This window comes from Phascolarctos cinereus, unplaced genomic scaffold (genome assembly GCF_003287225.1).
Source record: "Phascolarctos cinereus isolate Bilbo 61053 unplaced genomic scaffold, phaCin_HiC Scaffold_5;HRSCAF=322, whole genome shotgun sequence".
NCBI lineage: Eukaryota > Metazoa > Chordata > Mammalia > Diprotodontia > Phascolarctidae > Phascolarctos > Phascolarctos cinereus.
In genome coordinates, this window is record NW_027555958.1 from 303964431 (window position 1) to 303990417 (window position 25987).

The following is a 25987-nucleotide window of genomic DNA, read 5'->3' on the forward strand; positions in this document are numbered from 1 at the left end:
AAACACAGGTCTGGGGGCAGCTAGGTGGATCAGTAGATAGAGCACCAGCCCTGGGGCCCAAGTTCAAATTTGACCTCAGACACTTGACACTTACTAGCTGTGTGACCCTGGAACTACCCCTTTGCCTCATCAAAAAAACCCCCAAAAAACAACAAAGCAAGTAAAACACAGGTCAACTCACATCATTTCCCTGCTCAAGAATCTTTAGGTGGTCCCTATTGAATCTAAGACAAGAAACAAACTCATCAGCATGGTTCCACGTATCTTTCCAGTATTATTTCATATCACTTCCTTTCATTTACACTATGTTCTGGACAGTGGCCTACATGTCAGTGCCCAAACTTCACTTTCTATTTCCCACCTCTGTATCACTGACCCCTATCCCTAGTAGATAATTCCTCCTCCCCTCTGCCTCTTAGAATCCTTAGTTTATTTACTTCAAGGCTCAATTCTGATGCCATCTTCTTTCCATGTGAAACCTTTCCTGATCTCCCTAACTGTTAATATTCTCTAACTCCTCAAATTATCTGACATTTACTTAACTTTTTACATGCTCTATCCTTCAGTGGAATGTAAGCACCTGAAGGGAAGGAGTGTTTGTCATTTTTTGTCTCCATATTCCTTTTGCCTAGCACATAAGGATAGGGAATGGACCTGTGATCTCATTAATAAAGAGAACTCTCAGCTATAGAAACCTCCTCTACCAATGTAGATAGGCACCTTCTCTGAAATTCTTACCTAGAGCTCTAAGAGTTCAGTGACCCTGTTGCCCAGGGTCACAAAGCCAACAGAACTTGAACCCAAGTCTTTCTAGCTCCAACGCTGTCTCTCAATTCACTATACAATGCTTCCTCTTGTCCTGCACACAGGAGGTACTTAATAAATGCTTAGATTAAAACTATTACCACTTTATTACCTGGATTATTACAGTAGCTTTCTAACAAGTCTTTTCTCCTCCATTTTCTCTCCCTCTAAGTTATCCTTCACATAACTTCTATTTTAGTCTTATACATATAGATCTGATCACCTTTCTATTCAAAATTTTTTATTAGGTTTCTATTGCCCACCAATTCAATTCAATACTTTAGCGAGTAAGGTTTAAATTCCTTAGCCTGGCATTAAAGCTCCTCCCCTTTCTGGTGATTCTCTTCCTTAGTTCACATTATACCTTCCAATTTATTCTGCTTTTAGCCAAACTAAATGACTTGTCATTCCCATACATACCAGACACTTGTTTGTCTCCATGTCTTTCCTCCCCTCTTCCCAAAAGACTCCCCCTTATCAAATTTCTTCTGTATCTTAAAAGAAAAAGTTCAAATATTTCCTAGGAGTTAGAACTTGAAGGGTCCTTGGATATTATCTACACCAAGCCTTGATTTTCCAGATGAAGAAACTGAGGTCCAGAATGGCAGAATGATTTGCAAGAGGTTCCTGGAACTGAGTAAGGATTCCAACTCTTGCCCTATGACTCCAAATCCTGGGCTCTTTCCACTATCTTTGGGGCAATGACTTTTCCTGAATAGATCCCAGAGGATACTTTCCATTCACCTCTCTAAAACATTTAACATCATATGAGAGTTTTGTATTATAGTTATGTGTCAAAAACACTCCCCAACCCCAACTAAATTGTAACCACCATCAATCAACTAGCATTTAAGTGAAAACTATGCAGCAGGCACTGTGCTTGGGGATTGTACAGTAAAATTTAAGGCACTATATATGTGAGTAACTATCCTTGCTATCTAAAATTGACTTTACTAAACCAAATAAAGTTAATGACAAATTCACAAAGAATTCAATTTTAAAAAGCACACATACCTATGTTTTGTAGAAATGCATACACATCCAACATTTTATGAAGATTTTCCCCCGCAGTTGCTGTCTGAAGTTTAGGCTTTCACAACCTCACTCAGATTATTACAACAAAACTGGGGCTGGGGGGAGTGCTCTATAAACAAGTCAACTTATCAACATGGTAGGATATCAGGTGGTTAGCCTTAGATAAGGGCAGGATTTCCCCACCCCACCTCCTGGCTGGCCTCCCCTTCACCAATCCAAGCCAATTTCCAGAAATTACAATTATAAAACTACCCAAACCCCACCTCCAACCATTGCCTGGAGGGCCTCCTCCACAACCAGGCCATTACTTATTTACCAGGTTTACTTTCTGTTTCAGACACTGCTCAGCCACTGATCACTGCCCCAAAGAGAACTAAGAAGCAAAAAAGGCTTCTCCATCTTTAGCACAGTGCCTAACACACAGTAGGCACTTAATAATTGCTTGTTCCTTACTCTCCCCCACTCCTTCCTGCCTTTCTAGTGATATAAATGGATAAAGTACTAGTTGTCAGAATACTTGGGTTCAAATCTGATTGACATTGTGACCATGGGCAATCACTTAACTGCTCTTAATCTCAGTTTCCTAATCCATAAAAGGTAGGCGGTATTACCTAAAGTATCTACCTTTAGGGTTGTGAGGTTGAAATATGAGCATGTATATAAATTTACAACTTTAAAAGTGCTACACATAGCAACCAATCACTATCATCTTTATGTTTATTATCTAAGACCTCAGAGTTAGAGTGAGAGAAACCAGTTCAGACTCTGCTTAACCATAAAGCTCAGCATAAAGATTACCCAGCAAATGAAGACAATGGGGCAGTCAGTAAACAGCATTTGCCAGAATGAAGGGGCCAAGGGAAACTCAGCTAGACTCAAGCCAGAGCTGTGAAGTAACAGTGGCTCACTGCAACAGGAAAAGACAAATTGAGACACTTGATAGGACTCTTGACATTCCCTCCACCTGAAGCACCCTCCTCTCTACTGTCTATGTTCCTGATCTGCACCAACCTATGTTACTCCCTTTCTGCTTTTATGTTGCCTCAGAACTCACTTCCTCCAATAAGTTTTCCTAGATGAACCCCGTTCAACTCTGATCACAAAATCTCAGCACTGAAAGAGGCCTACCTGAAGAAGCCCTTCTACAACATACTTAGGACTCATTTATGTATCTCAGATCAAACGCCATGAGACACAACACCAGTGGAGAGAATGTTTAAATTGTTTCATTGTATCAAATATTGCTTGAAATGGGTTACAACATGGAAGTAGTGTGGGGTGGTAGAAAGAAGACTGGACTGTAGTCAAGGAAGACCTGAGCTCAAATCTCTCCACAATTAATTGTCAAGTCAATCAATCAAACATTTATGAGATGCCTAGTACATGCCAAGCACTGTGGTAGGACAGAAGTTAAATAGTTTCTGCCCTAAAGTAGCTTATATCTAGTGAGAGGCAAAGAACATTTACACATGTAAGTATATACAAAACAGGAGGGTGGAGGCCCTAGCAGCTAGGGGGAATCAGGAAGGACATCATGTATAAAGTGGTCCTTCAGCTGAGCCTTGAAAGAAACCGGGGACAGGAAGAGTTGGAGGTGAGGAGAAAGCACAAATCATGCATATGTCCAAAAGCTAGGTGTGAGGAACAGTAAGGAGGAAAATTTGACTGGACTGGTTGTATGCATGAATGGGAAGGCCAGAAAAGTAAGAGGAAGCTGGGTTGTGAAGGGTTTTAAATGGCAGGCAGAAAGTTTATACTTAAGCCACTGGACTTTAATAGGGAGTGAACAGTGTAGTGAAAGGGTCAGAGCTGGGGCTTAAGGTAGACTGTTGTGTGGAGAGAGAAAAAACCAATCAGAATATTGCTGCTGCAAGAGCCTGGACCAATGGTGATAAGGTGCTAGAATAGAGAGATGGATGTGTAAATAGAGAGGGGGACAGAGCAGAGAAATGTTGCAGAGAAAGGAACAATATTTTGTAATTTTGTGAAAATATGGGGTGAATGAAAGTAGTAAGTCCAGTATGACACCAAATTGTGCAATCCCTTGGAAGGCTGTCTCTAGCTCCTTGAGGAAACTAAGACCTTTGGACAACTGACCAACTGGTGAGCCCCTGTATCTTCACATATCCAAAACAAATTATAACATTCATATATATATAAGTGTTGTGTGTGTGTGTGTATAAAGGTTACACAGAATGGTGATGCAGATTGGGCCTATGAAATCCCAAACTCACACTATGAAAAAATCTTACGTGCTATGACAAAAGCTGGCTACTACAGGAAGTAACGTTAAAACTGAAAGAGACCTTAAGAGATCAGGGAGCCCCCAAAACCAGGATTCTGCAGATGTAGGAACTGAGGCCAAGAAAGGTTAAAGGATTTGCCCAAATTCACTCAGAAACAGAGCAGACACTATTGGTCAGGTCTTCTGACACCTAATCCAAAACACTTTTCTATTACCCCATTACCCCATATTAAAGCCCTGAAACACTGGTTCCTTTGGCCTATTTATCCAAAAAGCCAACAAGGATAGGGGGAAGGGGGAGGCAGAGATTCAAGCAGTCCAATTCCACTGAAGAAAGGGAAGGGGGTTTCAGAGGAAGGCTAAGCTGTGATGGAAAGTTTTCTGTGCCTGATCCACATGCAAAATGAGAAGTAATGAGAGTAAAAGTTGACTCTTCCAAAAGCTTTAGAAATATGCCATCAAAGCAATCACACTGGATGGCCTTCCAGACCAAAGTTCATGATATTAAGCTCTGGTTTCCACCTACAAGTACGTAACCACAACATTTCTTGTTTTCACTATTACTTTAAAAGACACGAAAAGAGGTGGGTAATTTTGTTCTCTAGTTCTCACGACATCCAGGTGCTGCTGTCTGGGGACCCTGAAGGTCCCTTAGAATCTGCCGACTCCCTTTAGGAGCTGAGGAATGGTCTAAGGGCTGCAATCAGGGCTTTCAAATACAGACTGAAGCTAAAAATATTAAGCTCTTTGGCACAATGTGCCTTTTTCAATGAAAGGAGTCATCCAGTGATGTTGAAACATCTGTTCTCATTACCACATTTAATCACAGGGGCAGAAGGGACCTAGAGCTCACTGTCCATCCCTCTTGTGACTCTATCTAAACTCTTCCCATCCTTTATGAGCCTGTTCAAATTCCCTCTTCCTTCATGAAGCTTCCAACATCATTCTAGCCTGTGGCGCTCTCTCCCTAGTTGTCTGTCCTAGATATTAGGCACTTCATTCCACAGTGGAAAGAACACGAACCTTGGAGTCAGGTCAAATCCTGCCCTTGACACTTACCAGCGGCATGTTTTACTTTAATTCTCTTAGCTTCAATTCCTTCAACTGTAAGATGGGAAAATACCACCCGTAATACCCAACTGGGCTGTTTGGAGGGTCAAATGAAATGGTAAATGTAAAAGCACTTTGAAAATCTCAACACACTATCCAAATATCAGTTGTTATGATTTTATTACTGCCTTGAAACATTTATTTTGCTATATTAAACTCTCATTTCTCTATTATCTAAATTTTCATACTATCATATATCAACTTATTTTATCTCTCCATCCCAGTTGGAATCTTGTCTCCCTAAGTCTCCTGTGAAGTCCTTGAGGGTAAGAAGAGTACTTCCCTATTTCCCTCAGTGGCCACTATAGTATCTTATACCTTACACAGAGTATTCACTATTTAATAAATGCCTGTTGAATTGAGTTAGGCCTTTATTAGTTGACTGGTTTGTGAAGTGCCATGAACAAAAGGATACTACATAAAAGCTTTTGGAAGACAACCTGATGTTCCATATTTCACAGCTGGGGAAACAAGAAGATACAGAAATGACTTGTGCAAGAAAGGAAAGAGAAATGATGTTAGAAAAGAAACTGTGCCTGCAAGAGTGTGCTAACTCTCAGCACTCAGACCACAACTGACCCTGGCACAGTGACATTTGGGTCATGACTTAAATGAATCTGCAGAATCTTCTGAATAAAGTAAAAGTCCTTCTATTAGCCAAATACCTGTTTATTCTGAAAAATAACTCTACTAAGATATTAAGATAAACTATTATTTAAATGATCTTCAGCAACCTGAAAGTCGCCCAAACTAGATCCTATTTACACTTTTACCATCATCCCTCAACACTGAATCAAAGTGTGTTTCAATGCACAGAAGAGAAAGTAGCCTAACTCAGTGAAAAATGCACAAGGTCACTAGCCAATAGCATCATCTTGGGTAAATCATCTCCATCCTCAGTCCCATTGTCCATAATATGACAGAGCTGGACAAAATGCTCTAGGGTCCCATACAGCTCTGAAATACTATAATTCCTGAGAATGCCATTATGTCACTTCTGTTTCCCAGCAGGGACTCAGGCTCAGTCAATATTTTCACTGAGACACATTTAAGTTAAGCAGGCCAGAATTGGTACAATAGAAAGAGCATTGGATGAGGAGTTATGGCCTGGATTTCTTCTATGACCTGTTCCATTTCTTGGCAATTGTGTGACTCAGGGCTAATCATTTTCTTCTATGAGCCTCTACTTTCTCATCTGCATAATGGGGGTAACATCATCGGCCTGTTTTGAGGACCTAAAGAGATCAAACATGACAGGCAAAGAACATGAATGTATTCTAATCAAATGGTTGTTGAGAATAAGCCTTTTGACCAGAGCAGCTCTGCCCTTATCAACTGCTATACTTCCAATTTCCAATAAATGGCAAGGCACTTTTGACTTGGCCCTACCACCAGGTAGTTAATCTGTAAACAGTGGTGCTGAGTAGCTGTGCATCTGAAGAGGCAACATTATAATGGAATAGAGTATTGGATCTAGAGGGAGAAGACTTGGGTTCCAATTCCAATTCTGCTGCTTACTAGCAAGGAGACTGTAAGGAGACCCCAGAGCTCAGACCACACTCACCCTAGCGCAATGACATTTAGGTCATGATTAACTATGTGATACTGGCTAAGCCATTTAATCTCTCTGAACCTCATTTTTCTCATCTGTAAAATAAGCATGTTGATCTAAAGCATCTCTAAAGTCCCTTTCAGCTCTAAACTCTTAAGATTCGATGACCATTTTGTCTTCTTGTCTGCCTTGTTTTGAAAATCCTTCATTATTATATTTGATATGGCTGCATGCTAGCTCTCTGAGGCTCTTAATAAAACGTGAAGTAACTTTAATACTGATGAGCAGGTTGAACACTCAGAGAAAAGCCTTTATGTTTTGAATTATCTGTATTATAATGACCAGTCATGAACTTTGTATATTCTTTACAGGTAAGACAGTTGATTACTTCTCAGCACACATTTAAGAAGTCCCCTAAATATGACATATAAGTGAGGGGAGGAAAAATGACAGACTAAATCTATAGTCACACATCTACTTAATAGAAACAACAGAAAGCAACATATAAAAGACATGAAAAAGGCAACCTGAGTAATGCTTAGTTGTACAAAGTGTGCCCCATATTAAACCACACACACCAAATATCACTAAAATTTGTGCACAAGGCCTCACCAAGAGGCCTTGCTAGTCTTTGTTTCCCTTTTTTTCTGCCTTTACCCAAGATCTTGGCCCCAAGACAATACTTCCACTTCACTCCAACCTGTACAATTATGCAACACCACAATCCAATAAGTGCAATGGTTCAGTTATTTATCTTCTGTCCTCCTTTACCATGTGTATACACACACACACACACACACACACACACACACATAAAATGAACAACATATAACAAGGGAAAGCACCCAAGGGAAGTATTACATTTCTCCGAAGCTGAGGTATTTGTTTGGATATGAAATCTACCTAATAACCAGCCAGAAGGAGTGAGGATTACTTTACGAAGAGTCTCTGAAAAGCCATTTATGTCTACCCAGTTACACTGGGTAGGGGGTGGGAGGTACAAAAGGAAAATTGATAACCATGCAACTTAATGATTTCATAAATTCTTGCCAAAAAATAGGATCATAAGATTTAGAGCCTTAGAAATAATGAAATGAAAGAGTAGCATTTATATAATGTTTTAAGATTTACAAAGGACTGTCCTCACTACACACTGTGAGGGAGTGAAAGTATTATCTCCATTTTATGAATGAGGAAATTGAGATTGAGAGATTAAGTCTAGTCACACAGATACTAAATGTCAAAACCAGGATTTGGGCCTGTCTTTCCTAACTCCAAGTCCAGCCCTCTTTCTGATACATCACACCAGCTTCTCACTTAGTTTGACCTTTTCAGTCTACAGACAAGAAAACTAAGGCACCTGAGGTTAAATACTGACTCTGGCCTTTATTACCTATATGATTTTTGGGAAGGCATTTAACCTCTCTGGTCCTCAGCTACTTTGTCTGTCAAATCCTGGAAATGGATTAGATAATTTCTAAGGGTCTTTCTAGCTCTAATTCCCATAAAACTTAAGTGTCTGATTGTAAATTCAACATTCTTTCCACTATCCCAGGCTATCATCCCTCAACCTCACCTGGATCCTAGGCAACATGGTTGCCTATATTGAACAAAAACAAGGAATATGGTCATGGGAGTCACCTCTCAATTCTAGATCCCAGATATTTCTCTGACAACTCCCTTGAAGAAGGGTAAGGAAGACAGAATGCCCTTGGAAAGAAAGGAAGGATGGGTAGGAGAAAAAATAATTGTCTTTTCTTGAACGGGAGGAGGTAAGACTGTCTTCCCATGAAGAATGGAAGCAAGGAAATGGAGGAAGAAGAGGAATGGTAAGGAGAGAATACTGACAGTCTTTTATTGAAGGACAAAATCGCTTAGCACAGTGATGGCAAATAGTAGGTGCTTAATAAATATTTCTTGATTGCAAAGAAAGGGCTCTCCCGCCTCGGAGGAGAGATGAAGGGAGAGGGAATAATGAGGTAGCCTGTCTTTCCTTGGAGGGCAGGAGTGGAAGCACTCTCTCCTTGGAGGACGGGAGGAGGGCAAATAATACGGAAGCCTTGACTTTCCTTACAGGAAAAGATACAGGGATCACTCCCCGGAGGAATGTTAGAGGGAGAATGATGGAGAAGCCTGTCTTTACTATAAGAGGGACAGGAAGGACCTTTTCTCCACAGAAGAGGGAGAAGAGAAGAGTCTTTAACCCCAGCAGATGGGAAGAATTGGGGGAGTACTCTCTCCCCAAGGATGATGTGAGGAAGGAGACCGGGAGGAGGGAGGATTCTCTAGTAGGGACAAGAAGAGGGGGAGGAAAGGAGGAGGACTATCTCCCCAGGAGGGGTGGGAGGAGGGAGATGAAAGAGGAGGGGAGGGGAGAGAACTCTCTCCCCATGAGGAGAAAGGAAGGAGGAGAGGAGGGAGGATTCTCTCCCTAGTAGGAGGAACAGAGGTGAGAGAGAGAAGGAGAGGAAGGAGGAGGGAGGAACACCCTTTCCCCAGGGATGATGTAGGGAAGAAGGAATGGAGGAGGGTGGACTATCTCCCCCCAGGAGGAGTGGGCGGAGGGAGACGAAAGGGAGGTGAGGTGGCCGGTTTGTCTCCCCAGGAGCAATGGAAGTGAGGGGAAGGAAGAAGAAAGAGAGGAGGGAGGAGAGAGGACCCTCTCCCTTCCCGAGAGCCCCGCCCCTCACCTGGTCCCGGCGCTGCGGCCTGTGACAGGCCCCGCGGTCCCGCTGCTGGAGCGGCCCAAGGCGCAGGCAAAGCGGCTAGTCCCTGCAGGCCGTGCAGGCGGTGAGGTTGCTCCAAGGCTGCCTAGGCTCAACCGTAACTGGAGACCCGGAGCTGGAGGTGGCGGGACCCGGATGTGTGGGGGGAGGTTACGTCTCCTGGCCGGGGCTTGGGCTCCTGGGGTCCCTTCTCAGTTTAACGTCGATACCCACTCCTCCGCCACAGCTACCGCCGCTGCTCCGGAAACGGCTGAGTAACAGGCCACCCAACCAATCGCCACAAGGATCCCGGCCAGCCAAGACACGCCCCTAATGCTTAATTCATGAAGCCGCCCGCCTCCCCAGCCACTCAGAGTCCCGGGTCGACTAATTATGCCTCAGGAAACCCCTCCCCAGGAGCCAATGAGCAAACACTGCCCGGATAAATTATGCAGAATAAATGACGTATGGGGGGACGCCCCCGTGCGGGCTGTTCCCTAGGTGGCGCTGCCCCCTCCCGCCGGAGTAGCCGGAACAGCAAGGGCTAAGTCCGCGGAAGCCCCGGAGGGAGGGAGGGAAGATGACGGGAATGTACTGCTGAAAACTCAGCTGAGTTCCTGGCAAGGCGTGACGTCAAAGGCATTTTAAATGCCTCTAGTGCGGCTCCCTCCTCCCCTCCTCTCCACCCCGACCCCATACCGGACCCCAGGCCCTGCCAGGTGCTAGGGGAGGGTGGGAGAGACAGAGGGAGCCACGTGGGAAAGGGCCCACCTGGCAGACCCTTTAACACTCCGCCTCTCTTCGGGGTATCCCGTGCCAGCCGGAAGAGCCAAGGCCCAGGGCTGGGGAGAACGAGAAAGATATGTCATAGTCCTCGTCCACCTACAGGCTGCTGTGCGACACTGGGTATTGCACGCAAACAACACCCTCAGGCCCACTCACGGAAATGAGGAAAGACATGACGCATAAATAAAATAAGGATAAAAACAAGCAAAGGGAGGGAAACTCGGTAGTCGGATTTCCCCATCCTCCTTCCAATGACCCCAGACTGCTTTACACTTGACCTTGGATAGTTAGACTATACAGTAGCCAGTGCCCGTATTGGGCGTTGCGCACTAGAATGACATTATTTAATGACATCTTATGCGTCTGCTTAACCTTTGGTTCCCTTTGCTCTCTGAACGCCCTTAGCATTGTCTGCAAAAAGAGCTTACATACGTGAGAGTAACCTGCACCTATCTTAGAGACTTTAGAGCTCAAAGGCACAGATAATTTTCAGTGAAAGCCGTCCAGAGGCCTGGGTTGGAGTGTAACCTTGACCTCTCTTAGGCTCAATTTAACTACTACACCCAGTACAAGGGACATTTGTTCTCCCTACTTCAGTCAATAATTAAGTTAATGTTTATAAGAAGAGGGGTTATGTACAGTGTCCCAAGTTTTAGGATTAAAATTGCCCTAAGACTCGTGGGTCAGCCTTACTTCTGAGATTTGGTACTCCCTCCAACCATGTTGGTCCTCATATCTCATCCTGTGCAACTTTTTTCCTTGTCTTCTATAAATCCTCTATAGAGAAACTACCCAACATGTCAAGAGCTTTTGAAATAGAGTAGATGCTGTTCAATGCAATGGTTAAATGGCGTTCCAGAGGACTGATGATGAAAAATGTGCTATATCCACCTCCTGACAAAAGTGATGGGACTAATATACACATTTTTAGACATTACTAACATAGCCATTAGAATGTGAGCTCCTTGAGTATAGGAACTGTTACTTTTCCATTTGTGTCCCAAGCACTTAGCATGGTGCTTTCTCTGTACATAATGCTTTCTCCTCCCCCCCCCCATTCATTTGGAAATGTGTTTTGCTTGACTATGCTTAATTTTTACAAAAAAGTTGTGGTTTTTTTCCTCTTATGGGGGAGAGTGGGAGACATTTTTTAACATTTTAAAAGAAGAAATGATGTGGAAACCTACAGAACAGGAAGGCTGGCTGTTGGCTACCTTTTGCTCTTGAAACACGACCAACCTCCCTTCTTTTCTGGTCATACTTCTCTCCAATAAATCCCTTTACGTCACGGGGGGATATCATACAGGAAATGTATAGTCAGAAAAGGACATGGGTCTCTCTTACAGCAAGAGTAAGGATAACAAATAAGAAACTTAAGTTCAATGAAATGTAAATGTAAGGGGGTAGTGGAGTCCAGAACACAATGGCTGGCCAAGTGTTCTATCCTGACCACAGTTAAATGCTTCCTCCCCTGGATAAAGGAGACATGCTTCACAGTAACAACTGGTTCCTTGGTTTTCATAACTAGAATGTGACAAAGAGCATTGGCAACTGATCCAGGAGGAGCCATCCCCTATTTGGGCTTTAAGAGGAACTGAGAATAGCTCCACATATTCCCACCCTCTCTCCTTTGAGCATGTGGCATTGGACTCAGTCATTCTTTTTTTGGACCAGTGAAATGAGATGATTTCTTCACCCCTCCACCCCAAGTTCCTCCAACACTATGAACACTAGTCAGTGATAATTGAGGTTTCCTTAGGTGAGCCTGAGACTAGACTTCAAGTCCTTCTATGTCTCTTGTTTTGTCAGTCACCTGAGCAGAGGTGACTGAAAAGAGATACTGAAAATATTGATGCCTTTGTAAGTTAAAGGGAAAGGTAGTTCCTGAGCCATTGTTGGACGCCCATTGGTAGGTGTTTCCTACATCTTCAACACTGCAGGGAGAAGATATACCATGGCAAGGAGAAAACTCCAGGGGGATGTTGCAGCTGAAAGGACTAAGCCAGCCCAGGGTAGCCAGGGGATCCAGATTTGTGAATTACATAGACATCACAGATGGTGGGGGGGGGGGGAGTAAAATATCTGCTCAGTAATCCCATAAAGTACATTTATTTGAAAGGTATAGCAGATCATAGGTTGTTTCAAGTTTTAAGTATTTAATATGAGCTTATGAGTCTCTTCTGTTTTAAGCATTTTTTTAGTAGTAGAGACAAAAAAATATATACACATATACGTAATCAACTTAGAAGTTTGCTCTTCCTCTTCCATTCCAGAATTAGGTGAAGTCAAAGCAAAGTCCACAAATCATAAAAACTCATAGAACCATCTGGGCTGGAAGGGAACTTAAAGATCCAGCTTTCTTGTTCTGCATGAGAAAACTGAGGATCCAGATTGTCACCTAGCTAGGAAGTAGCAAAATCCAAATTTGACCCCAAGGCCTCTGACTGCAGATGCAAAGTTGTTCCTACCATTTCATTCGGTAGCAAAGGAGAAAGGAGAGGGCAGCATATAATCTTAAAAGAGAGGTGGGACAGGACTCCCAGGGCTATCCCTCACTGGAAGGGGATGCTCCTGGGTATTCACTGGACCCTGCAGGGTGGCAGCAGAACAACTAGATTCTCACACATACCCTCCACCACAAACCTGCTAGCTAGCAAACTGCATTAAAGTGCAAACTTTTTGAGGTGGGAAGAGAACAATAGAGAAGAGGAAGCTGAGCCAAAGGCCAGAAGCCCTGATGCTCACGCCTCATCAGTGCTCAGGTTTGTCTCCTACATGACCTCCGGTGGAGTAGATGACTTGGAATTAGGAGACAAATCTTTCCTTCCCTCCTCAGATCCAACCAGGGACTCCTGTCCCCCACCTCCACAGCTGATCTTTGGCCTCTGCTCTTCTCCTACCTTTGAAGCTGCCTGAAGGATCAGTCAGCAAGCACACTGCCAAATGCAGACCAATTCTGGAGGAACAGCATGTGATGAGAACTACCTTCTACTCCACAGAGACAGGGCAGATGGAGAGAGATGAGGAAGACAGGAAGATAAAATTTTGAGACAGGCAAGAGGTGGCTGAAAGGAACTGAGAAGCAAAAGAGCTAAAGCCAGGGAGAGGATGAAGATGCTGGCCCAGCCCTTGGGCCCCAAGGGCACCTCCTTTGTTGTGACTACTTCATTATCTCAAGGCCGGTGAGCCTTCATTGACCTTTTCTTTGCTTTCTCCCATCTCTTTTCAAGCTTAATCTCCTGGCAGGCATCACAAGGAAAAGTCTCACCTTCTCTGAAAATTGGGGGAGAGAAGCTGAGGCAAGGGGCAGAGGCAGAAGCCCAGTCTAGCGGCTTTGGCAGTGAATGGAGAGAAGGGGGAAGCAGACTTTGTCAGTCATACACATACTGCTGTCCTATCTACACTCAGTGCTGCTCTCTCTGGCTCCTCCAAGGACACACCTCAACAGACATGCTCATTTATTAACTAGTACCAAAAAAAAACCCCAAAACAAACTGTTTGATGTCCATTTCTGGAGTAGAAGAGAGAATATCATGGATAGCTCCCCCACCCCCATGACTCTCAATTCACGGGACCCACTTTCCATCCCAGACCTTCACCACAGCTAAAAGGGTGTCTTCAGTGAGCCTAGGCCAGTTCCGGACTCTAGGGACCAGACACAGCCCAGTTGTAAGCAAGGGAGAGAGACTATCTCCAAAAACTGGGCATAGTTCTATACCTATGCCCTCCTAGGGGTCCCAAGTTAGGCCACTGATAAGACTTGGAATCCTAGGAGGGAGCTTAAAAGTACAAAGAACTACTGGAGGTCCCAGGTGGTTCAGGTGAGGGGCTGAGTCACACAGCTCCTGCTTGATACCTTGGGTAATACTTAAGGAAAAATTTCTTGGCTAAGTCCACAGTGTCACCCTGAGGTTGGGTGGGGAACTTCTCCCTCCCCAGTACAAAGTTCTGGCCCAACAGCAAGGCTTCATTCTCAAACTGGCTCTGGTGGAAAGGGGTGCCCTCGGCCAGGCTCTTCACCAGCATCTCCACAAAGAGCTTCCATCGGGGAGCATAGTAGCCAGCCACCAATCCTGCCAGCTGCTTGTTGGCATAGTCAGGATGTTCCCTGTGGGCCCCACAGAGTCACCTGGTAGAGGGCATTCCGCTCATAATGCCAGGCCTCAGCCTCACTGACTGCCATCTCCCGGGCCTGCTCCAGCCAGCCCCCTAGAAGGAACCTCTCATCACTGGCCAGCAGCTCATCCAGGGAGGGCAGTAGGTCAAAGACCAGCAGGCCACCAGCAATGAGCACGGCCGGCATTGCTCCTGCCTCAAAGGCTGTCCTGAGCTCCCCATAGTACAGGCTCACCAACTCCTGGGCCACCTGCCTTGTGACATCCAGAAGGTCATAACGGTAGGCAGGGCTGGCTGCCAGCTCTGGGGCTGCTTCCAGCAGCAACCTCCAGGCCTCAAACACATCACTCCGGTTATACCAGACAGAGAAGTCCAGGCGAAGGGATGGTCGTCTCACCAGGGGGCTGTGGTTGTGGCCAGTGCACAAATCACCAGAACAATTGTAGACACTTTGTAGCAGCAGCCTCCAGGCAGCTTCTGCATGGGAGTGGGGAGTCCCATACCGCTGAGCTGCAAAGCCTGCTACCCAAGCCCCTAGGTCAGGCAAGGGGTCCTTCCGCCAGCCCAGCTCAGCCATCAAGGCATAAACTACTTCATTCTGGTTGATACCTTCTGGGACCATGCCTGTACCCACAAAGGTGGAATTGGGAAAGAGACGGGCATTCGAAGGGCCCCTGTTCACGGCATCCAATGCCCCAAAAAGCCCATGGTTTCCCCCAAAATTGTGCAGCATGCACCAGATGAATGGCTGACCATAGAAGGAGTCAGTGCGGGAGTAGACAGGCTGGGACTCAGCATAGAGGTCCAGGATGAGAAGGCGGCCAGGGGGCACAGCCATCAGCACAGCCTTCACCTGGGGGGGTTTCCAGAAGTTTGGCTGGTGTTGAAAAAGCCAGCCCTGCAGAAGCCACACAGCATCAACATCCACTGTAGAAATAAGGGGTGGTAGAAGGGATTGCTAGTGAGAGAAAGAAAATACGTGGGTCTCTCCCAAAGGGACCCCAAACCTAAAAAACTCTCCTCCCTCTCTTCTCTCTTTTGTGGCTAACCTCCGTGAGAACCTCAAAACCCATCCTACACTGGACCGACACACACCCCAGCCCCACTTCTTTTACTCCATCATCTTGGCTCCCCCTGCAAAGTGCCTTTTTTTTTTTAAAGTTAACTGACTTGCCCAGGGTCATACAACTAGTAAGTGTCTGAGATCACATTTGAACTCAGGTCCTCCTGACTACAGTGCTAATGCTTTATTCACTGATCTGTCTCATTACTTCTACCTCTAGGGAATCTTGGGATCTCTGTTCCTCATCAGTCAGTTAGCAAGCATTTGTGAAGTGCCTACTATGTGCAAGGCTCTGTGCTAAGTACTGGAGATATACATAAAGGGAAAAAAGCGTCCTTGTTCTCAAGGAGTTCATGGTCCAACAGGGGACACAATACACAAATAACTATGTACAAACAGGATACAGACAGGACACAGTGGAGATAATCAGTGGAGGGAAGGCACTGGGATGAAGGGAATTCAGGAGAGCTTTCTGTAGGAGGTGGGATATCAGCTGGAAGCCAGGAAGGGACAGAGACGAGGAAGAGAATTTCAGGCAGGAGGGACCACACAGAGTCTGCAGAGGGAGGGTCTTGTTCAAGAAGCAGCAGGAAGGTCAGTGTCACTGAATCACAGAATAAATGGGATGGAGGGAGGTGTAATTAGGCTTGAGAGCTGCCTGGGGGTGGGGTGGAGGGGAGATACGAATCAAAGAGAGTGGTTGTATCAATATCCAACATATTTGATTCTGGAGGTGATAAGCACCACTGGCATTGACTAAATGAGAGGTTAACATGGTCAGACTTGGACATTAAGAAGATCAATCTGCACTAACTTTGATAGACTTAGCTCTTCTCAGCAATGCAAGGATCTAAGCCATCTCTAAAAGTCTCATCACGGAAAATGCTGTCTACATCCAGAGAAAGAACCATGGAGTCTGAATGCAGATCAAAGCAGACTGTTTGCTCTTTTTTTCTCCCTTTCTCATGGTTCTTCTATTGGTTCTAATCCTTCCTTACAACATGAGTAATGTGGAAATATTTAAAAGGAATGTATATGTCGAGCCTATATCAGATGGCACACCGTCTTGGGGAGGGAGGTGGCAAGGGAGGTGGCAAGGGAGGGAGAGAAAATGTAAAACTCAAAAGCTTATGGAAGTGATTGTTGATAAATCAAAATAAAATAATTTTTAAAAAAAAGATCAATCTGGCAGCTAAATGCAGGAGGGGAAGGCACTTAAGGCCAGCTGACCACCAGCAGGCTATTGAAATAGTCCAAGTGTGGAGTGAAGAGGGCCTGGATCAGGGTGGTGGCAGTGTCAGAGGAGAGAACGACTTGTATATGGAGATGTTACAAAGTACAAAGTGACAGGATTTTGACATTTGAAAGTGAGGAACTGAGGATTACACTGAAATTGTAAGCCTAGGATGGCAATACCCTTGAAAGTAATAGGGGAAATTAGGAAGATGGGAGGGTTTGGGAAGGAAAGAAAATGAGTTCAGCTTTGGACATGCTGAGTTTAAGATATTTATAGGCTGTTGGGCTGGAGACGTCCACTAAGCAGTTGGACATGTGAGACTAGGGGTCAGCAGAGAGGTCAGGGCAGGATATACAGATCTGAGAACGATAAGTAGGGAGCAGACGATAGTTGAATGCATAGGGGCTGATGAGATCACCAAGTGAAATTAGTAGAGAGCCAGAAGAGAAGAGGACCCATGACAGAGGCCTGTGGGACACCCAGGTTTAGTGGGTGTGACTTGGACAAAGGTCCAGTAGAGGAGACTGAGGAGTGATCAGCCACGTAAGTAAGAAGAGAACCACAGAAGAGCAGTGTCACATAAGAGGAGAGCAGGAGTATCCAGAGAAGAGAGTGGATGAAAGTGTAAAAGCCTGCAGAGCGGCAGGAGGGATGAGGATGGAGAAGAGGCCACCAGATCTGGCAATTACAAGATCACTGGTGATGCTGAGAGAGCAGTTGTAGTTGAAGGATAAGGTTAGAAGCCAGACTGCAGAGAGTGAAGAGGAGCGTAGAGGCAATTCTTTCATGCAGCTTCTTACGGAGGTTAGCCACAAAAGAGAGAAGAGAGGGAGGACAGTTATCAGGGGCTGGGGATCAAGGGCTTCTCAGGATGGTTTGTAGGCAGCAGGAAAGCAGCCATGAGCTGGAGAGGCTGATGCTTCCTGAGTGAACAGGAACGATGGAGGGTGGAGAGAAAAGGATTGTCTGGGAGGGAACAAAGCGGCTCCACATGACGGGGCTTCCAGTCCCAAGGGAAAGGTGAAGGGAGTCAGGAGACCTAAGCTCCAGCCTGAGCCTTGTCACTAGGTAGCTGTAGGACCTCAGATGTCACCTCCCCATATACAAAATGGATGGGTGAGACTAGGGAATCAGAGCTGGAGGGACCTCACAGGCCCCTGAGTCTGACTCCTGCACTTGTGACAAGAGGAGACTGTGGCTCCTCTCAGAGGCTAAAGTGACCTGCCCAAGGTCACACAAACAGTAAGTGTTGGAGGCAAAAGCAATCAAAGGCCATTCTGATTCTGACATTTTGTAATGAATCTGTAAACTCTGGGCTAGGGTTTAAGCAGGGAACACATAAGGAGTTCACATCTGTAGAGGGCTTTAAGCTTTGCAAAGCAATTGACATACATTACTTCATCTGGTCCTCACAGTGACCCAGGGCAGTAGGTGCTATTATTATCCCCATTTTACAGATAAAGAAACTGAAGCTCAGAGAGATCTAAGCAGTTGGCCCCAGGGTCACTCAGCTAGTAAGGATCTGAGGTGAGACTGGCTCACAGTCACAACAGCAGGCTTATACTGACCACCGCCCTCCTGACACCCCATACTTTCCAAACCCTCATTTCCCTGGCTGACATTCCCCTCACTTCCCCATCTCATTCTTTGTCTCAGCCCTCCTGGAATGTCCTGCCTTTTGTCTCTCTCAGCTACCCTCAGCACCCTGCCCTCCTCACCTGCAATCATGGCCTCATAGACTGCAGCTGTGGCAGCAGCCAGGTAGGCTGGCTCAGAGGAAGGGGGCTCCATTTCATTGAAGGTATCAGCACTATAGATGTGGTCAGTGCCAAACTCCTGAGTCAGCTCCCTCAGGAAGAGGCTCCCAACCACTGCAAACAAGGGGTCTTCTGGGGCCAAGAGGTAGGAGCAGGAGTAGGTGCAGTTGAAGTGGCCCCACATGCCCAGACTGGTGACACTGGCCTGAGGGAACACCCTGGAAGAGAAGGGACAATGGTAGAGGGAGAATGATGGAGGACAGAGGTGGTGGGAGAGACCAGAGAGGCAGGATCATATTGATGAAGGAGAGAAAATGTCACCAGGGAACCTCCCACCCCCACACAGAGGTCAAAGTGATCCTCCTGGGAAAGAAGTTGGGTGTGGGGTGGAAGGGATTGTCCCCTTTCATACCTTCACTACACCTCAACACACTGGCTGCTTGTTGTGTCAAAGTACCTCCTCCTTCAGGGATTAACCATCAGAATAAAGTAAGGGTGTATAACCTTCTTGTAACATGGACTCCTCTGGCAGTCTGGTATAGCCTAAAAAGCCATCCTCAGAATAATATTTGCACATGCATAAAGTAAAATACATAGGGTTACAAAGGAAACCAATTCTATGAAAAAACAACTAACAAAATGTTAAAAAAAAAAACACCCAAGTTCACGGACCCTCTGTTAAGAACCCCAAGTAAGGTAAGTCTTTGGAACAATGTTGATAAAATAACTTTTTAATGTGGTCACCAATTCACAGAGGGAAGAGCAAAGGCAAGGAGGCTGGGGAGAGGCTCAAGGCAAGTGACCCCATGAGTGTCCTCTGTAACAAGGGCTTCTTAAGGGTTTCTTAAGAGGGTTCATGGATGTAAGGGAAAGACTTGGAGTCAGGGTCCAAATCCTGCTTTGGGCACTTACTAAGTGACCCTGGGCAGTCACAATCTTTCTCAGACTCAGTTTCCTCTGTAAAATGGTGATGAGAATAACTGTGGCACTTAACCTGGAAGGGACACTGTGAGGATCCAGTGAAATAATGCATGTAAAGTGCTTTGCTAACCTTAAAAAGCTATAAAAAATTTTGGCTCTTATCACCACCTCCTAGCAGTGTGACCTTGGATAAGCTGCCTTTAATCTTTTCTAGCCTCAGTTTCTTCACTGGTAAAATGGTGATGATAATGCTTATCCTACCTATCTCCTGGGATTGCTATGGTGAAGAAAGTTTTTATAACTTAAATTGCTTTCTCAGTTTAATCAGGCAGCAAACACTTCTTAAGCATCTGCTCTGTGACAGATGATGGGATACAAAGACAAATGAAACACGCCTGCCTACAAGGAGCTGACATCCTAACAGAGGAGACCCAAGCCTGTCAGATACAGATACACAAGACAGACACCAGGCCACTTTGGTGGGAAGGCACTGGCAGCTGGCCAGATGGCATGGAGGTGACCAAAAAAGGATCTCAAACAGGAGAGGTGACCTCCGAAGTCACTTCCAGTTCCAAATCTATGAACATTGCTGGAGAGAACACAGGTCTTCTTTTCTACCATTTTACAGATTACAAAATCAATGTTCAGAGAAAGGAAGTGACTTGTGACTTATCCAATGTGACTTACAAGTGTTTGATCTGGGAACCAAACCTAAGTTTCCTCTTTTTCCTATCACGTTACACTTTTTCTAGAAAAAGACAGTGGAATGTCTTATCCTCTGAAGCAGGGTTTGTAAGATCAGGAGTTGAGTGCTGGAAGGGTTGGTCTTTATAGGCCATCTACTCCAACCTTCTGATTGTATGAAAGGGGAAATGAGGGGTAGAAAGATTAAGGCATTTGCCCAAGGTCATACAGATGGGCAGGACTGAAACCCAGGTCCTCTGACATCAGATTTAGCATTCTTTTTACTGCCATTCCCAGATAAGACATTTGAATCATACAGAGATTTGCCATCTATGGTCCTGCCTTGTTCTCAGTAAACTCACCTAGTAAATGCCTTAGGGACATGTCCAGCAAATGCAGGAAGCACTGGCTTCATCCCAAAAGATCTCATTCTCTCCAGGAATCCGGTACTGGAAAGGAAACAGGAGGGACAGCTGGATCAGGGTCATGAGGAACCCCTTCACTTAGCCTAGGGAGGCCTCTTCTCCATTAGCCCATTACCTGCAGGTAAGATTGCTTAAGGTGCCAGGAGGAAGGTAGGGGGCCACCCCAGGTGTGCAGGTTGCCCATTCGCCCCCATGCCAGGAAGGCTGGGCCAGTGAAGTACTCATCTATCTCTGTCTCATTCAGGCCCAAAGTCAAGTACACCTGCGGAAAAGAGAGATAACAATATGAACCCCTTTTCAGTGTATGAAGTCACCTGCATACATATTTCACTTCATCCTTACAGTTCTATGAGATGAAGACAGGGCAGGCAGTATTATCCTCATTTGAGGGAGAAGAAAACTGAGGCCTGGGTCTGGTAGGAAATCTTCTGACTCCTAGTCTAGTACTTTTCCAAATATACCAGAATGCCTCTCACTTTACCCCTCCCAACATAAATCTGGATTAGTAAGTAAGCACCAACGCCAAATTAGAATCAGACTCATGGAATGACAGGGCTGGAAGGGACCATTCTAGTCCAACCGTTCCTTTTACAGAAAAAGAAACTGAGGTCGAGGGAAAGAAAACAATTTGTTTTCCTCCAAATAGAGAGAGGAGGAAGAAAGGGGGAGTAAGGGAAGGGAGGAGAAAAAACAGAAAGAAAAGGAAATCGAGTGATGGGGGAAGGGGAGGAGGGGGAGAGGGAGAGGGAGAGGGAGAGAGAGAGAGAGAAAGAGAGAGAGAGAGAGAGAGAGAGAGAGAGAGAGAGAGAGAGAGAGAGAGAGAGAGAGGGAGAATGTAGGGGAGGTTTGAGAGAGGGAAAGAAGGAGACAGAAGAGAATGGTAGAGAAGACAGAAAGAGGAGTGAGCAGTAGGAGGGAAGGAAGGAGGGAGAGGGAAGGAAAGGAGGGGAGGGAGACAGGACAGGAATTAAGACACAGAGAAAAAGGAAGGGCAGTGGGAGGAGAAAGAGAAGGAGGAGAAAGGGAAGGAAGAGGAAGAAAGGAGAGAAAGGAAGGAGAAGAGGGAGAGAAAGAGAGCAGGAAGAAGAGCAGGAAAAGAAGAGATCAAGAGAGGGAGGAGGGAGAGGGAGGTAAAGAAGGGGAAGAGGAAAGAGAGGAGGGGGGATGGAGAAAGGGAGCTAGGAGGGATGGGGGGGCGAAAGGGGGCAGCAGGGCCAGGGCAGCGCCGGGCGAAGCTCTGCGCCCCTCTCTCGGCCCAGGCCGGACCCACCCTCCGCCAGACGGCCTCCTGCCCGACGGCGGCCAGCGCCAGGTTGATCCCGTTCAGAGCCATCCAGTCGATCTCTCGCTCCCAGCGCTCCCAGCCCCACCAGACGAAGGAGTAGCTCTGCGTGCAGACGTTCTGGTAATAGCGGTACCTGCACGAAGGTGGGGCATGAGCCTCGGCCCCGGGATCTCCCTCCTCCCCCCGCCGCCCTCGCCCCCCAGCCCGTTACCTGTTGGGCGTGGTCTCGGTGAGCGGCTCGGGCACCGCGGGCAGCGGCTCGGGCAGGCGGAGCTGCGCGCCCGACCAGGCCACGTGGCAGCCGCAGAAGTCGCGCAAGTAGCGGTGCAGCCCGGCCGCGGCCGACACGCCGCTGGAGCCGGCCACCTGCACGGGGCTTCGGCCGCCGCCGCCGCCGCTGAGGCGGAAGGTGTCTGCGCCCGGGGTCGGCGCCAGGGAGCGCTCGACCGACACCGAGAACCCCGCGGCCGCCCGGGGCCCCAGCAGGCGCGACAGCAAACCCCGCACGGCCGCTGCCTCGCGGACCTCGTCGCCCGCCATGTCGGCCCCCGCCCCGCTCACGAGCAGGCAGGCCAGGACGGCCGCCACAGCCGCCGCCATCGCTGAAGGCTCCCGCGCCCTGGAACCCAACTTTGAAGTTTCTCGACCAATTGCCTAAGACTCTGGAGGGGGCGGGGCCACTATTGCCCAATCAGCCGCCATCATCTCGTGCACGTGATATTTAGTGTTTAAAAGGCCCGAGGGCAGCTTTCTTCCAGCTTGGTTTAGGCACTTCTGGGGTCTGGTCAAACTTCTGGAGGAGCGAGTGATTTACCCTCATTGAAGCACTAGTCACTACGTGCTACTTCTCCTTTGCATTTAATGTCCTTCCTCCTCTTGTGGAGCTAGGGGCGGAAGACTGAACTTGGGGGGTCTGGAAAACCAGAGTTCGAACCTGAGCAAACCGCTTAATTTCATTCACCTCATTTTCCTCATCTGTAAAACGAAGCTAACAGCAGCGCCTCTCTTACAGGTGTGTTATTGATATAACATGTAAAGGGTTTTGCAAACTTTCAAGCTACGAATGCTAGCTGCTGTCATTACCACCACCACTATTCTTGTCTTAGTTATTTCTGCAAGCAATCATCAAACGTTTATTATGCACTAGCTACGTTCCAGTCACCGTACTAGCTGCTGAGGATGCAAAGATAAAAATTAAATAATCCCTGTACTTGTCCTATCCCCCATAAATTCTTTGAAGGCAGACTAGAAATTACATCTTATTTTTATCATCAGTGTGTAGCACTGTGACTTGCACATACAGAGACCTTTAACAAATGCATGTTATATTTTATTGCAGTACCCTCTGCTGTGCTAGGCACTATGGAGGAGTTTTGTATAGAGAAAGGAACACTGGACTTGAAGTGGGCTGACCAGCTTCAAGTTCCAGCAATGTCGCTCATTTTTTTTTTAATGTAATGTCAGGTAAGTCCAAAACCTGTCTTATCTTCAATGATCTCACTTGTAAAATTGGAACTAACAATAAAATTTAGATCTGGAAGAGACATTAGAGATCATACAGATTGGTGGTGTAAAACTCAACTAGAAATGGAACACTTTGGGCTGTATATTGACTTAGAAAACCACACATTAACAATGTCTTTGTTATATTTATATTGTTAAGTATTTCTCAATTACATTTTAATCTGGGTGTGGCCATGGGAGTTTTGATACCTTTGAGACCAACTCCCTAAATTACAGAAGAGGAAATTAGGGCCCTGATAGGTTAAGGAACATTCTGAAATCAGGCAGGGAATAAATAGAGCTAGAATTTACACACACACACACACACACACACACACACACACACACACACACACACACACACACACACACACTCTCTCTCTCTCTCTCTCTCAATCTCAGAGTTGGAAGTTTCCTTGTACCATTTAATCCAACCTCTATTGGAATAAGGATTCCCTCTACAACATATCTGATAAGCAGATCTTAACCACCCATCAAGGAAGAACCCCATGCCTCCCATGTGTGGCTGTAATTATTAGGAAGTGCCTAAGTCTTCCTTTTCATCTACCATCCATTGGTCTTAGTTCTGCCCTCTGGGGTCTAGCCAGACAACTTTAGATAGAAAGGACCTTACTGGTCATCCAGTCCAACACTGTCATACTACATTGAGGAAATTTGTTGGCAGAGGTTGAATGATTTATCCAAAGTCATACAGCTTAGTCAGTGATAGAACTGGGATTTGAACCCAGATCCTTTCACTCAAAATACAGCAAAGAATTCTTCTTTTATGGGAGAACCTTAAACATTTGAAGAGAGCTACCACGTGACCCCTATCTTCCTTTCCCCAGGCCAACATCCCCAGACAGTTTCTTTTTCCCTAGAAAACCTCCCCCACCCCCATCCCCAACACACACGCTTTTCCACTGCAGTATAGATACTTCTCATCATCAGAAGTTCTTGGAAAAATTCTATACTAAGGAATGTATGAACACTTCTCAAGTCTCCTTGGCTGGCTCATAATATATATATCCTTCCCCTTAATTGTGGGTGTCCCCCAAGGTTCTGTTCTTGGGTTCTCTCAGTCTCCATACATGCACTCGTATGTATATATATTTGAGGGAGAGAGGCGTGTCTAATCAACACAGAAAACTCCCAGTGTTGAAAGTATTTCCGCCAATGCACACTAGCAACTTTCAGCCACTTAAAGACTCCCTGAGCCACTGAGAGTTTAAGAGACTTGGCTGTGGTCACAAAGCTAATATTTGTCAGAGACAAGTCTTGAACCTAGAATTTATAACTTCAAGGATTCTAGCCAGCACAATAGGCCGCCTCTGGGCTGCAATGGCAGTATAAAATAATACTCCCCTGTACTGAGGTCAAACCTCAGCATCTGTAGAATAGTGAGTGATATGGGAGCAGTCACTGGATTGTGTTTGGATTCCTACCAACCAGCCTTCTTTATGCCACTACCACAACCAACGCCTTCCCTCAAGGCATAATATCACTATGAGTTAGGTGGTAATGACTGCCTTTTTTTTTTTTTTGGCAAGGCAATTGGGATTAGGTGACTTGCCCAGGGTCACACAGCTAGTAGGTGTCAAGTATCTGATCTGAGACCTGATTTGAACTCAGGTCCTTCTGACGCCAGGGCCAGTGCTCTATCCACTGCGCCACCTAGCTGCCCCTGCTTTTTTTTTTTTTTTTAGGGATGGAATCTCATTGATATAGGAAATAACCACTGAGGTTGAAGAAACTCCATACATCCATGCAGGTCAGCACCTGTGCTATAATTTATAATATGAGAGTTGCCTTGACTCCATTGAGAGGTTCAGTGACGCGCCTAGGGTCACACTACAATTATGTTGTTGGACTTGACCCCAGATCATCCAGACTCAGTAGGCTAGTAAGCATCCACTAAGTTGGGTTGCTTCTTTATTAACACAAATAAATAACACATTTGGGTAATTATTTGCCAGTTATGGAAACTAAAATTTAGAAAAGACTTGCTCAAGGCTATAGGAGTATTAAATACTGGAAGAACCAAAGATACTTAACTCAAAAGGCCCGAAAATTCTCTGTTATATCATCCTCTATGGTCCTTTACAGGCTTGTAGGTCTTAAGAGCCAGAAAAGACCTTAAAACGAATCTGTCTAACCCTTTTATTTTACAGAGGAAGAAAATGAAGCATCTTTTGGATGATTAAATTTGCCTGTTCTGTCTCCAATAGAGGAGACAGTCCCTATCTTTTCTGCCTGTCTCCATTGCCTTACGCCTACTGCCTCACATCCCAACTCCCTGCAATAACAAAATTTATGGTCGCTCATGTTAGTCCTTTAAGGTCCAGCTCCAAGCACATTGGAGGTATCAGTAATTTGACTAATCTGTTCTAAAGTGCTGGAGAGAGTGAAAGGTTCAGCCTTCTCCAGTTTATAGACACAGTCTAACAATTTATTTTGTTGGTGGTGGTGGTGGTAAAGCTAGAACTGGAAGGAAACACTCTCTTATTTTAGATAAAGTAACTAAGACCCAAAGAGGTTGAGACTTGTTCAAGGCCACACAGATAATGACAGATGGAACATAGCACAGGTCCTATGGTATAATGGAGAGATTTGCCCTGCATTCATATCTCAGTTTTATTACTAACTAGATCTTTGGGTAAACCACTCATCCCTTCTCCATCTCTCCTTTGTAAAATGAGAGTTGAACTAAATGATGTCTTAAGGTTCTTCTCAACTCTAAACCGGAAAAGACTATAACA

At 45.6% G+C, this 25987-nt stretch overlaps 2 protein-coding genes across 4 annotated transcripts in view; both read right to left on the reverse strand.

The window, feature by feature from the left end:
* STAT3 (signal transducer and activator of transcription 3) overlaps positions 1-9742 on the reverse strand; it is a 59954-nt gene extending 50212 nt beyond the window's left edge. For 2 of the 3 annotated variants that reach the window (XM_020972590.2, XM_020972589.2), the window contains exon 1: positions 9437-9742. The gene's annotated coding sequence lies outside the window, so the exon portion shown is untranslated. Of the gene's footprint in view, positions 1-1818; positions 1905-9436 lie in introns of those variants that run through there. The other variant, XM_078156042.1, reaches the window with a different exon arrangement.
* A 2588-nt stretch (positions 9743-12330) lies between these two features.
* Positions 12331-22906, reverse strand: LOC110198459 (alpha-N-acetylglucosaminidase-like). The gene is given in 8 exon segments (XM_020972749.2): positions 12331-14336; positions 14338-15280; positions 18372-18628; positions 20378-20454; positions 20456-20464; positions 20556-20702; positions 21711-21858; positions 21937-22906. Coding segments are annotated over 8 exon segments (2235 nt in total). The 5' UTR covers positions 22326-22906; the 3' UTR covers positions 12331-14071.
* Positions 22907-25987: the final 3081 nt, after the last annotated feature.